The sequence below is a fragment of the Bos javanicus genome, chromosome 10, assembly GCF_032452875.1.
Source record: "Bos javanicus breed banteng chromosome 10, ARS-OSU_banteng_1.0, whole genome shotgun sequence".
In the NCBI taxonomy this organism is placed as follows: Eukaryota; Metazoa; Chordata; class Mammalia; order Artiodactyla; family Bovidae; genus Bos; species Bos javanicus.
The window spans coordinates 24,610,999-24,625,157 of record NC_083877.1 but is presented as its reverse complement, the minus strand read 5'-3'; the positions used below and the strand labels follow the sequence as shown (position 1 = coordinate 24,625,157).

The 14,159-nt window shown below is 40.9% G+C and overlaps 2 gene segments (V, D, J or C); both read left to right on the top strand.

Annotated features, from left to right (window-relative positions):
• The first annotated feature begins 1,666 nt into the window (after positions 1–1,666).
• Positions 1,667–2,505, top strand: LOC133255169 (T cell receptor alpha variable 22-like). The segment is given in 2 exon segments: positions 1,667–1,884; positions 2,087–2,505. Coding segments are annotated over 2 exon segments (543 nt in total).
• A 7,583-nt stretch (positions 2,506–10,088) lies between these two features.
• Positions 10,089–14,159, top strand: part of LOC133255168 (T cell receptor alpha variable 14/delta variable 4-like) — a 37,461-nt gene continuing 33,390 nt past the window's right edge. The window contains 1 exon segment of the V gene segment in view: positions 10,089–10,247. Within this exon segment, the coding sequence occupies positions 10,199–10,247 (49 nt within the window).

The following is a 14,159-nucleotide window of genomic DNA, read 5'->3' as shown; positions in this document are numbered from 1 at the left end:
GCATTCCCTCCTGCTCCTTAGGGAAGATCTTCCACAATATGGCTCTCATCTTAATTTCTGCATAGTCAGATTCTCCACCACCCTTCTCCTGTTGGGAATGCTCTTCATAGGGAATCAGTAACATTACATTCCATGCTCCTGCCTCTATAGAACAAACCAGTTCTGGTTGAAATCTGAACAGAGATATTGTCTTATTATAGACAGATTTGTCCTGGTTTCATTGATTTAGCGCTACTGTTTCAGGAAGAACTGGAGGCCAGTCAGTGACCCGCCTGACAATCACATCACTGGCTCTAAAGGGGCCCCCTGAAGTGGAGGTACAACTATTCCTACCTCTACTGAACTTCCTTATCTCTTCTTGTATGTCCAGACAATAGAATATGAAGGAATAAAAGGCTTTGTTTATCCAGTGGTCACCTATAACAGGCATTCTAGGTTAAGTGCATTTTTGTGCCAAAGTTCCAATTGACCCACTCTGGTTGCCCCTCTCCTCTTTTCTCTCTTCTAATTTTATTTCTCTAATATACACTGTGTGGCCAATAATAATTATTATTACTTTTATTTTTCTACACTGTCTCTCACAGTTCCTTTAGTCAACATTTGCAACGGTCTCGAACTGTCCATCTGTTCCTGAGAGTCTGCAGATCACTTCAGTTTTACTTCAGTGAAAATATACAAGTCCTCATTTTCTACCCCCTTTACCTCTAAATTCATATACAGGGAACCATTATTAATCATAGACTCTGAGAAAAAGCAGAATTTTTTTTCATATGCTTTAAAAAATACTTATTGTTCTTTTAAAATAACCTACTAGAGGTAAAAAGCAGAATCCAAATAGCAATAATCAACAGTTAAAATGTATTTAGTGTAAAATAGATAACTAGTGGGAAGATGCGATATATCAGATGGAGCCCATACTGGTGCTCTGTGAGGAACTAGAGGGTTGGGATGGAAAAGGGGAGGGATGCTCAAGAGGGATGGTATATATATGTATATATAACCATGACTGATTCTCATTGTTGTATGGCAGAAATTAACACAACAATGTAAAGCAATTATCCTCTAATTTAAAAAATAACAAAATAAATAAAATATGATGTATTTAAACCTGAAATTTTATTTAAAATTTATTTTTATTTTAAAATTATATGTTTTAATAAAAATTAAAAAAAATAAAATTATAATTTCAGTGCCCATCTAGAGATTCAAAATAATATAACTCTTTATGTAGGTTCAGTCTAGAATATATATATATATATATATATATATATATATATATATATATATTTAAAAATGAAACTGTTTAATACTGCAAAGTGTTCCAGCCAAGACTGAAATGAATACTGTGCTGATTTGTGAGCATCCTTCAGAATCACAGGTTTGTACACAGCAGATGCAAAAAAAAAAAAAAAAGAATCCTGAGAACTCCTGAGAAAATATTTCATTATGCAAGAATCTTCTGCATCCATGCCATCTGAGACTAAAACTATGGCTAGATAATTAATTTTTGTTTTCTCTTCCCTAAAATCCTCCACAAATTCAAAATCAGAGTCTACCTTCACTGCAATGTTCTTAGAAAATGCCCCTCAAGTCCTAAAATAATGACCTTTCTATTTCCCACTCTGCTCCACTCCTCTGCAGCCCATTCTGAATTGGTTGAGGTGAGAGGGTGGGGCTTCCTGTCACAAAGTGAGGGCATGAGCAGGACTTGTTGGGTGAGCTGACTGGCTGCAGGAGCAGGAACATTTCCACAACAGCTTATGACACTCCCTCCCTCAGGGTTTAGTGAAGTATCTTACAGTGAAAATGTCTCAGTAAGAAGAGGAAGCATCATGAAGAGGCTAGCAGGCACTGTGCTGGGGCTTTTGTTTGCCCAGGTTTGCTGTGAGTTGGGGCTGCCCCAGAGGGGCATCTGAAGGATTGAGCAGCTGTAGTATTGTTAAGGGAGAGAGAGGAACTTACAAGTCCTGCAGACTTTCTATCCTTCTCATCATCTATGGGAGTTGTGTGTGTGTGGGGGAGGTCACTTCCACGATTTTGTCAGAGTTACAATGACCCTCTCCTGTGACTGTTTGTTTCTCATCAGGTGTGCAAGGGCTGGATGTGGAGCAGAGTCCCCCGGCCTTGAGTCTCCAGGAGGGAGCCAGCCACATGCTGAGGTGCAATTTTTCTGCCTCCGTGAGCAATGTACAGTGGTACCTTCAGAACCCCAGTGGCCGCCTTATCCACCTGTTTAACATTCCTTCAGGAACAAAACAAGATGGAAGATTAAACGCCACGACAATCCCTAAAGAACGTCGCAGCTCACTGCACATTTCCTCTTCGCAGACCACAGACTCAGGCATTTACTTCTGTGCTGTGCAGCACAGTGCTCCCCAGGCACCTGCAGCCTCTACACAAACCCTCCGTGGGCTCAGCCCCTCTTCCAGCCACAGTCACACCGTGAAGCCACCACAGGGCATTTGCAGTGTTGATTATTTCTTACCTACACTCGTACAGTTTTAATCACAGACACTTTTTGGCCCTACAGATTATGAACTTTGGTCTTTATCTTCCTTTCTCAATCTGTATTTCCTTCTGCACTACAGACTTCTAACTTGGAACTAGCAGAATAGCTGATAAGAGGACAAAAATTAAATATTCAATCATAGTATGCTGTATGACCTAAATCAAATCCCTTATGATTATATAGTGGAAGTGAGAAATAGATTTAAGGGCCTAGACCTGATAGATAGAGTGCCTGATGAACTATGGAATGAGGTTCGTGACATTGTACAGGAGACAGGGATCAAGACCATCCCCGTGGAAAAGAAATGCAAAAAAGCAAAATGGCTGTCTGGGGAGGCCTTACAAATAGCTGTGAAAAGAAGAGAAGCAAAGGAGCAAAGGAAAGATATAAGCATCTGAATGCAGAGTTCCAAAGAATAGCAAGAAGAGATAAGAAAGCCTTCCTCAGCGATCAATGCAAAGAAATAGAGGAAAACAACAGAATGGGAAAGACTAGAGATCTCTTCAAGAAAATTAGAGATACCAAGGGAACATTTCATGCAAAGATGGGCTCAATAAAGGACAGAAATGGTATGGACCTAACAGAAGCAGAAGATATTAAGAAGAGATGGCAAGAATACACAGAAGAACTGTACAAAAAAGATCTTCATGACCCAGATAATCACGATGGTGTGATCACTGACCTAGAGCCAGACATCCTGGAATGCGAAGTCAAGTGGGCCTTAGAAAGCATCACTACCAACAAAGCTAGCGGAGGTGATGGAATTCCAGTTGAGCTATTTCAAATCCTTAAAGATGATGCTGTGAAAGTGCTGCACTCAATATGCCAGCAAATGTGGAAAACTCAGCAGTGGCCACAGGACTGGAAAAGCTCAGTTTTCATTCCAATCCCAAAGAAAGGCAATGCCAAAGAATGCTCAAACCACTGCACAATTGCACTCATCTCACACGCTAGTAAAGTAATGTTCAAAATTCTTCAAGCCAGGCTTCAGTAATACCTAAACCATGAACTTCCTGATGTTCAGGCTGGTTTTAGAAAAGGCAGAGGAACCAGAGATCAAATTGCCAACATCTGCTGGATCATAGAAAAAGCAAGAGAGTTCCAGAAAAACATCTATTTCTGCTTTACTGACTATGCCAAAGCCTTTGACTGTGTGGATCACAAAAAACTGTGGAAAATTCATCAAGAGCTGGGAATACCAGTCCACCTGATCTGCCTCTTGAGAAATTTGTATGCAGGTCAGGAAGCAACAGTTAGAACTGGACATGGAACAACAGACTGGTTCCAAATAGGAAAAGGAGTTTGTCAAGGCTGTATATTGCCACCCTGCTTCTTTAACTTATATGCAGAGTACATTATGAGAAACGCTGGACTGGAGGAAGCACAAGCTGGAATCAAGATTGTGGGGGAAAATATCAATAACCTCAGATATGCAGATGACATCACCCTTATGGAAGAAAGTGAAGAGGAAAGCCTCTTGATGAAAGTGAAAGTGGAAAGTGAAAAAGTTGGCTTAAAGCTCAACATTCAGAAAATGAAGATCATGGCATCTGGTCCCATCACTTCATGGGAAATAGATGGGGAAACAGTGGAAACAGTGTTAGATTTTATTTTTCTGGGCTCCAAAATCACTGTAGATGGTTATTGCAGCCATGAAATTGGAAGACGCTTACTCCTTGGAAGGAAAGTTATGACCAACCTAGATAGCATATTCAAAAGCAGAGACATTACTTTGCCAACAAAGGTCTGTCTAGTCAAGGCTATGGTTTTTCCAGTAGTCATGTATGGGTGTGAGAGTTGGACTGTGAAGAAGGCTGAGCGCCGAAGAATTGATGCCTTTGAAGTGTGGTGTTGGAGAAGACTCTTGAGAGTCCCTTGGACTGCAAGGAGATCCAACCAGTCCATTCTGAAGGAGATCAGCCCTGGGATTTCTTTGGAAGGAATGATGCTAAAGCTGAAACTCCAGTACTTTGGCCACCTCATGTGAAGAGTTGACTCATTGGAAAAGACTCTGATGCTGGGAGGGATTGGGGGCAGGAGGAGAAGGGGATGAAAGAGGATGAGATGGCTGGATGGCATTACTGACTCAATGGATGTGAGTCTGGGTGAACTCTGGGAGTTGGTGATGGACAGGGAGGCCTGGCGTGCTGTGATTCATGGGGTCACAAAGAGTCAGACACGACTGAGCGACTGAACTGAACTGAACTGAACTGAACTGAAAAGTGGTAAAAAGTGAGAAGAATTCAGAGAAAAAAATAATTCCAATAAAGTTGTTTTCCTGATTAGTTAGAGGTCTCAAGAATGTTCATATCTGCCTCACCAGAATGTGTCCCAAAAGACACTTGCATCATCCCATCCTATGAGTGCAGCAAAGTGAATAAGAACAATAAACCTTACTCAATGTTTAATATGAGCTTGGTAACTTAGAAGAGAATTATTCTGGATGCAATAAATCTTAAACCCATTTCACTGTCCATAGTCAAGGTCTTGGAAGAGTTGATTCCTTCTTGAGATCTAAAGGATAATCCATTTCCTTGCCTTTTTTAGCTTTTGAAGGCCAACTAAATTCTTTGGTTCATGACTCCTTCTTGAATCACTAGAACTTTCTTCCCTCACCTTCCTCTTTTGGAGTCAAATATCTTTCTGTCTCTGTCCTATAAGGTATAAAAAGTATTAAACAGAAACCTCAATTAAATAGGGTTGGGAGACAGAGGGAACTCTCAGGACCTGTGGACATAGTAGAGGGCAAAGGGCAGATGAAATATGCCTCTTATTTCCTGGCAAGGACTCAGCCACTGAAAAGCCATGGACTCTTGTTTACTGTAGCATCTCAGCTTCCTTTCTCAATTTACATTGTCTTAAATTCTTTTCAACAATGTCTTACAGTTTTCAGAGAACAGGTCTTTCACCTCATTGGTTAAATTTATGCCAGGTACTTTTGATTCTTTTTGATTCAACTAGAAATTGGATTGCTTTCTTAAATTCTCTTTTTGATAGTTATTATTAGTGTATAGAAATGCAACAGATTTCTGTATATTAATCTTGTATCCTGAAACTTTATCTTGTAATCAACTTTGTTGATTGTTTCTATTTTGTTGGTGGTGTCTTTACAATTTTCTATATAGAGTATCATGCTGTCTGTAATTAGAGACAGTTTACCTCTTTCTTTTCAACTTGGATGCCAATCATTTCTTTTTCCCATCTGATTACTTAGACTAGGACTTCTAGTACTATGTTAAATAGAAATGGTGAGAGTTGCATCCTTGTCTTGGTACTGATCTTAGAGAAACGGATTAAGTTTTTTACCATTTAGTATGATGTCAGCTGTAGATTTGTAACAAATGGTCTATTATTTCAAGGCATGCTCTCTTTATACCAAATATGTTGACGGTTTTTATCATGAATGTTAAATCTTGTCAAAATCTTTTTCTTCATCTATTGACATAGTCATGTAATTTTTATCCTTTATTCTGTTAACATGGTATATCACCTTGCTTGATTAGTGGATAGTGAACCATCATTGCACATCTGAAATAAATCTCTTGATCATGATGCGTGATTCTTTCAAGTTTTGCTGAATTCAGTTTGCTACTATTTTGTTAAGAATTTTTGCATCTAGCTTGGGGCTAGTGCACTGGGATGACCCAGAGGGGTGGTATGGGGAGGGAGGAGGGAGGGGGGTTCAGGATGGGGAACACGTGTATATCCATGGTGGATTCATGTTGATGTATGGCAAAACCAATACATATTGTAAAGTAATTAAACTCCAATTAAAATAAATAAATTTATATTAAAAAAAGAAAACAAAAAACAAAAAAAGAATTTTTGCATCTATATTCATCAGAAATATTGGCCTGAATTTTCTTTTTTGTAGAATCTTTGTCTGATTTTGGTATCAGGATATTGTAGGCCTCAGAGAATGAGAGTGAGAGCATTTCCTAATCTTTGATTTTTAGGAATAATTTGCAAAGGGTGGGTACTAATTTTTCTTTAAATATTCAGTTGAATTTCTTCTTGAAGCATATAACCCTGGATTTCTGTTTCTCGGGAATTTTTTGATTACTGGTTCAAATTAATTACTAGTAATTGGTCTGTTCAAATTTTCTTTTTCTTTCACATTCCATCTTGGAAGACTGTGTGTGTCCAGGAAGGTATTGTTTTTACAGTAATATTTTTAGGTTCCAAGCATTAGGACTTGAATAACTTTGGGAGCCCTTTTTCAGGCTACCACATTTATTACAGCAATTCTGGCTATCCATTTTCCACTACTCTGGCACTTGCTGTTATCTGCTTGTTTATTTGCCTAGTGACTTGACTATTTCAGGTAAGTTAATTTTTCCCACAGTTTACAGCCTATGATGTTGTTCCTCAAAGGATATAGTCTTGGGTACATTCTCAGACATCCTGATGCAGCAGTGGTTTAGCAAGGCTCTTTAACAGTCTTTTTCTCTAATTTCTATGCTAGACTATTTGCTTCTGTTTGTATTACACTTAGGCAATAGACTCCACTAATTTCTGGCTGATTTTTTTTTCAACAGTGCTGCTGCTGCTGCTGCTAAGTCGCTTCAGTAGTGTCCGATTCTGTGTGATCCCACAGATGGCAGCCCACCAGGCTCCCACGTCCCTGGGATTCTCCAGGCAAGAGCACTGGAGTGGGTTGCCTTCTCCAATGCATGAAAGTGAAAAGTGAAAGTGAAGTCGCTCAGTAGTGTCCAACTCTTAGCGAACCCATGGGCTGCAGCCTACCAGGCTCCTCCGTCTATGGGATTTTCCAGGCAAGAGTAATGGAGTGGGTTACCAGTGCCTTCTCCGTTCAACAATGCTATGAAGCCATAAATTGTTCCCAGGTCTCATCTAATTAAATCAAGCCTGTTTGCAGAGCCAGCCTTTGAAACTTTTCTTTGAGATCTTCAGACCAGAGAGGACTTTTCCTAGCTATCCCCTTTTCCTGTACTTTCTGTTAAGATTTTAAGTTGTTGTCTATGAATTAACTTGTTGATCTCATTGAGTTGCAGCCTTCTCCAATTGTTTACCATAAGCATCTCCATTGTTTTCAACAGCACCCTGAAACTTGGGCTTCCCAATGATGGTTTCAGATAAAGTCTTCTCAAAGGGAGACCTCTGTTTTAACAGCTGCTTCTTTCCGTGGGCATAACACCTGAGCCACTGCTCTGGGCCTGTAATAAGGGACAGTTGGCTGCTTGTCTCAGAGTGACATCCCTGTGTTATGAGAAGTGTGACAGAAGGGAACAGTAGCCTTTTGTCTTCTTGATTTGCCTTTGCCAGCATGAAATCACTACTCTATGAGCCGGGATGAGGGCAAGAGGACCCAGTATTCTCAGCCTACCATGCCTGACGTAGAACCTCTGTGCTACAAGTGAGGTGAGAAGTGGCCGTAGATCTGTCAGCTTTTCTTGTTTGTAATACAGTTTCTGTAACACAGACCTGGGGGAGGTAAGAAAGGACAGCAGCCAGCCCCTCTGTAGAAGTATCCACTTTTAAAAAACAATATTTTAGGGGCTGATAGCAGTACAGGGTTATCATATCTCCTACAGAGGGGCTGGCTGCTGTCCTTTCTTACCTCCCCCAGGTCTGTGTTACAGAAACTGTATTACAGTTGTGTCCAACTCTTCTCAACAGCATGGACTGTAGCTCACCCAGTCTCCTCTGTCCACGGGGATTCTCAGGCAAGAATATTGGAGTGGGTTGTCACGCCCTCCTAAAGGGGATCTTTCCACCTAGGGATCAAACTCAGATTTCCCACATTGCAGGCAGATTATTGACTGAACTACCAGGGAAGCCCATGAATATTGGAGTGGGTAGCCTATCCCTTCTCCAGGGCACCTTCCCAACCCAGGAAATGAACTGGGGTCTCCTGCATTGCAGGCAGATTCTTTAGCAGCTGAGCTACCAGGGAAGCACCCCCCGCCCCCATATCGAACTCATTTCAAAAATTAAAAAAATATAAATTCAGAGTTTGATATGAGACTGTCCAAAGAATTGTTCTGGGTATGGATGTATTTTGAGTAACAGAATACAGTCATGAGATCCTTTAATTGAGAAGTTTAAAAGACTTAAATAATATGAAGAGAAATGAATGATATTTCATATTTAGTCAACCAGTTGTTAGAAAAAGTTGGGTGTTTTTAAATTAGAGAACAATTCCTACTGTATGTGGTTCCATTAAACTTAATAGAGATTCCACTTCAAAATCTAAAGATGCTTCAAACAATTTCGCTGAGGCTGTCATTACTGAGACAGGAAGATGTGAAGTGAACAGTGAAGTGAAAGTCACTCAGTCATGTCTGACTCTTTGTGACCCCATGGACTATACCGTCCATGGATTTCTCCAGGCCAGAATACTGGAGTGGGTAACCTTTCCCTTCTCTAGAGGATCTTCCCAACCCGGAGATCGAACCCAGGTCTCCCGCATTGGAGGCAGATTCTTTACCATCTGAGCCACAGGGGAAGCCCAAGAATACTAGAGTGGGTAGCCTATACCTTCTCCAGTGGAACTTCCTGACCCAGAAATTGAACTGGGGTCTCCTGCATTGCAGGTGGATTCTTTACCAGCTGAGCTATCGGGGGAAGATAAGTTTTGGCTAATTTATCAAGAAATAGGCTGTGATAGGCAGTGGGTCTTTGTTGTTTGCCATGATGTAGAGTCATATCTCTAGGCATGGCTTTCCTGTTATATTCATACACAAAGATTTATTACAGACAGGAAATGGTTAGGGATGTGGTGGCACAGGTGTAGGCTTGGGGGTGGAATCAATGGTGATCTTAGGGTTAGCTGTCTTATGGAGGCGTATGAGATCACCTGTTATGTACTTCTTTTAGAGCTGGGCATACAGGATATATAACAGTTTGGTATGGCTCGTTTATGGTCCCAGTTGAGTTAATGGGATGAATATAAATTCAAAGGTTTGATAACCTAATGACAAAACTAAGATATCTACAGAGCTGGACTGTCAAAATTAGTAGAGAATAAAAGGGGGTTTCTGTGACAGGAGTCAGTCTCTGCAACCTCAGCCTAAACTCTTTAGAAAAGGATAATTAGATTTTCCTGCTTTGGCCCCAAGATGGGCAACTGAAAATATTGATAGTGAGGAGAAGCATTATTGTAACCATAGGCAGAATAGAAGAGCTAAAGTGCTTTGCCTTCTTACCATAAAGTGATTTATTTCTACCTTAGGTGGAAGAACTGAACACAGAAGTGAGGATGCATGGTTAGTATGTCTTACATTATTTCCATAATACATTGCAGATAATATTTTTAAATAAGAGCTACTCACTCATTTCTTTCACAGAAGCAATGACCCAACACAGCATTGTGTGTGTGTGTGGTGGCGGGGGGCGGGGGGGCTTCTTTGCATTATCAAATTTAACTCGTGTTTATTTTAAGATGTAATTGCTATCAGTTGAAGAACTGGTTAATACAAAAGGAAGTTTGGGGTGAGTAGGACTCTCACCTGGTTCATAGAAAAGTTGATGTAACCCACATCAACTTGCTACTCAACTAACTACATCAACTTGTTACTCAACTTGCTACATCAACTCACCCCTGTTTCCTGTTGTGGGGCAGCAGCAGCACATACCCAGCAATTCTTCCCTCACCCTGCCAGGCTCACCTCACCTTGCAAAGCCTTGACATTGAAGATATTTTCCATCTAGTGGAAGAGCTGAAACATGCTTCTCTCCAGCCTTCTGAAGGTGGTCGTGGCTTCACTGTGTTTAGGTAAGGATGGTCTTGATGGGATTGTGCTTCCTCTGTGACCCAAGGACCAAAGAAACAGGCAGTCTTAAGGGTACCCTGGGAAGGAAGCCTAGCTGAGTGTAAAGTAGAATTTCTTTATTCTACTTCACTTGTTCCTAAATCTCTATTGTTTTTGTTCAGTAGCTAAGCTGTGTCTGACTCTTTATAACCTTACGGACTGCAGAACGCCAGGCTCCCCTGTTCTTTGCTATCTCCTGGAGTTTGCTCAAATTCACGTCCATTGAGTCCGTGATACTATCTAATCATCTCATCTTCTGCTGCACCCTTCGTCTTTTGTCTTCAATCTTTCCCAGCATCAGGGTCTTTTCCAATGTGTCTGCTCTTTGCCTCAGGTGGCCAAAGTATTGGAGCTTCAGCTTCAGCATCAGTCCTTTCAATGAATATTCAGGGTTGATTTCCTTTAGGATTAACTAGTTTGAGCTCCTTGCAGTCCAAGGGACTCTCAAGAGTCTTCTCCAGCACCACAATTTGAAAGCATCAATTCTTCAGCACTCAGCCTTCTTTCTGGTCCAACTCTGACATCCATACACGATTACTGGAAAACCCATAGATTTGACTATACAGATCTTTTTTGGCAAAGTAATGTCTCTGGGTTTTAATACACTGTCTAGCTTTTCCATAGCTTTCCTTCCAGGAAGCAAGTGTTTTTTAATTTCATGGCTACAGTCTACTTCTATCTATTTTTTCCTCTAGGATCCAGTATTGCCCAGAACGTAACTCAAGACCAACCACCAAAGTCAGTGCAGGAGAAAGAAACTGTGACCCTGGATTGCACATATGACACTGGTGATACAACTTATAGTCTAATTCTGGTACAAGCAACACAGCAGTGGGGAGATGACCTTCCTCATTCCCCAGGACTCTTATAACAAGCCAAATGCTGCAGAAGGTTGCTACTCATTGAATTTCCAGAAGGCAAGCAAATTCATCACTTACCATCTCAGCTTCACAACTGGAGGACTCTGCAGAGTATTTCTGTCCACTGAGTGAGCCCACAGTGAGAGGCATGTAGGAGGGACCTGTACCAAAACCCAGAGTTCTAATTGATACATCCACCTGCTGTAGGGACCTGGGTAGGGAATTGCATTCACAGACAGGAAGGGGTTAGTACTGTGGCAGCACAGGTGTAGGTTTATAGGGGAAACACTCATTCTAAGAAAGTATTTCTCTAGGTTCATAGACCATGTCTAGAGCTATCGCTCATCAAAAACATTCTTATCCCTGAACATTTGGATTTAAATTTCTTATCAAAGACAAATATAAGCACCAAAATCTTTATCATTTGGTGATTAGATTAAGCTAGAAGAATTGACTAAGGAAATTCAGAAATGTCTGAATTAAAAATCAGTTAAAAATATGTGTGAATTATTGGTCTTTCAGATCAGTTCAGTTCAGTTCAGTCGCTCACCTGTGTCTGACTCTTTGCAACCCCATGGACTGCAGCACACCAGGACTCCCTGCCTATCACCAACTCCTGGAGTCAACTCAAACTCATGTCCATTGAGTCAGTAATGCCATCCAACCATCTCATTCTCTGTTGCCCTCTTCTTCTCCCACCTTCAGTCTTTCCCAGAATCAAGGTTTTTTCCAATGAGTTAGTTCTTCACATCAGGTGGCCAAAGTATTGGACTTTCAGCCTCAGCATCAGTCCTTCCAATGAATATTCAGAACTGATTTCCTTTAGGATGGACTGGTTATATCTCCTTGCAGTCCAAGGGACTCTCAAGAGTCTTCTCCAACACCACAGTTCAAAAGCATCAATTCTTCAGCGCTCAGCTTTCTTTATAGTCTAACTCTCACATCCATAATGACCACTGGAAAAACCATAGCCTTGACTAGATGGACCTATGTTGGCAGAGTAATGTCTCTTCTTTTTTCTTTTCTTTTTAAATTTGTTTATTTTTAATTGAAGGATAATTGCTTTACAGTACTGTGTTGGTTTCTACCAAACATCAACATGAATCAGTCATAGATTTACCCATGTCCCCTTCCACTTGAACATCCCTCCCACCTCCCTCCACAGCCCACCTTTCTTTCTTTTCTTTTTTTTTTTACTTTACAATATTGCATTGGTTTTGCCATACATCAACATGAATCCGCCACGGGTGTACACGTGTTCCCAATCCTGAACCCTCCTTCTACTTCCCTCCCCATACCATCCCTCTGGGTCATCCCAGTGCACCAGCCCCAAGCATCCTGTATCCTGCATCAAACCTGGACTGGCGATTCATTTCTTATATGATATTATACATGTTTTGATTCCATTCTCCCAAATCATTCCACCCTCGCCCTCTCCCAGAGTCCAAAGACTGTTCTATACATCTGTGTCTCTTTGGCTGTCTCGCATACAGGGTTATTGTTACCATCTTTCTAAATTCCATATATATGCGTTAGTACACTCTATTGGTGTTTTTATCTCTGGCTTACTTCACTCTGTATAATCGGCTCCAGGTTCATCCACCTCATTAGAACTGACTCAAATGTATTATTTTAATGGCTGAGTAATACTCCATTGTGTATATGTACCACAGCTTTCTTTATCCATTCATCTGCTGATGGACATCTAGGTTGCTTCCATGTCCTGGCTATTATAAACAGTGCTGCGATGAACACTGGGGTACATGTGTCTCTTTCAGTTCTGGTTTCCTCAGTGTGTATGCCCAGCAGTGAGATTGTTGGATCATAAGGCAGTTCTATTTCCATTTTTTTAAGGAATCTCCACACTGTTCTCCATAGTGGCTGTACTAGTTTGCATTCCCACCAACAGTGTAAGAGGGTTCCCTTTTCTCCACACCCTCTCCAGCATTTACTGCTTGTAGACTTTTGGATCACAGCCATTCTGACTGGCATGAAATGGTACCTCATTGTGGTTTTGATTTGCATTTCTCTGATAATGAATGATGTTGAGCATCTCTTCATGTGTTTGTTAGCCATCTGTATGTCTTCTTTGGAGAAATGTTTAGTTCTTTGGCTCATTTTTTGATTGGGTCATTTATTTTTCTGGAGTTGAGCTGTAGGGGTTGCTTGTATATTTTTGAGATTAGTTCTTTGTCAGTTGCTTCATTTGCTATTATTTTCTCCCATTCTGAAGGCTGTCTTTTCACCTTGCTTATACTTTCTTTTGTTGTGCAGAAGCTTTTAATTTTAATTAGATCTCATTTGTTTATTTTTGCTTTTATTTCCTATATTCTGGGATGTTGGGGGCAAGAGTGAGGTACTCCGCCCATGGCAAAGGTCATGAGGAAGGAGGCTCGACATACGCAAAGGCGGGATCGAGCCTCAGGAGTCCCCCTGGAAATCCTCGAGCATCTACCCCCATAACCAGAGCCTGCCTACTTTACTACTTTGTGCTCTCACCTACACCTCTGACTTTACGGGGGGCTGTCCCCCACCACCTCTTTCAGAGAAGGAGTTAACTTAGAGCTCCAGTTAATAAAAACTCTTAGGTGGGACAAGAGTGTTTTAACTTACAAACTCCTCTGAAGGTTCTCTAGCCTGCCTGACAGGCTTGTCCGGCCACATGTGATTGCTCACAGCCTCCCAACCGTGAGAGGCATGAGATGCTTTAAACCTTCTAAAAACAGGTTCCTTAGAAAAGTTAGAAAACTATTAGTATAAGTATAATGGGCTGATTAGAAATTGTATTGGTGAAGGGTTTTTCATTTGTTGAGCCAATGTTTGTTGCTAAGTCTCCATATCCCCTGCCCTTACACACATTAATGAATACACAGAAGAAATAAGTATTAACCTTTGATATTAATCACGTTAGACCTTAGGCTAAATTCTTTCCTTAACTAAAACCCACTACACCCTCACCCTATAGGAATGTAACTTTATTTGGGTGGCGTCTGTTTTAAGAATAATCACCCCTGG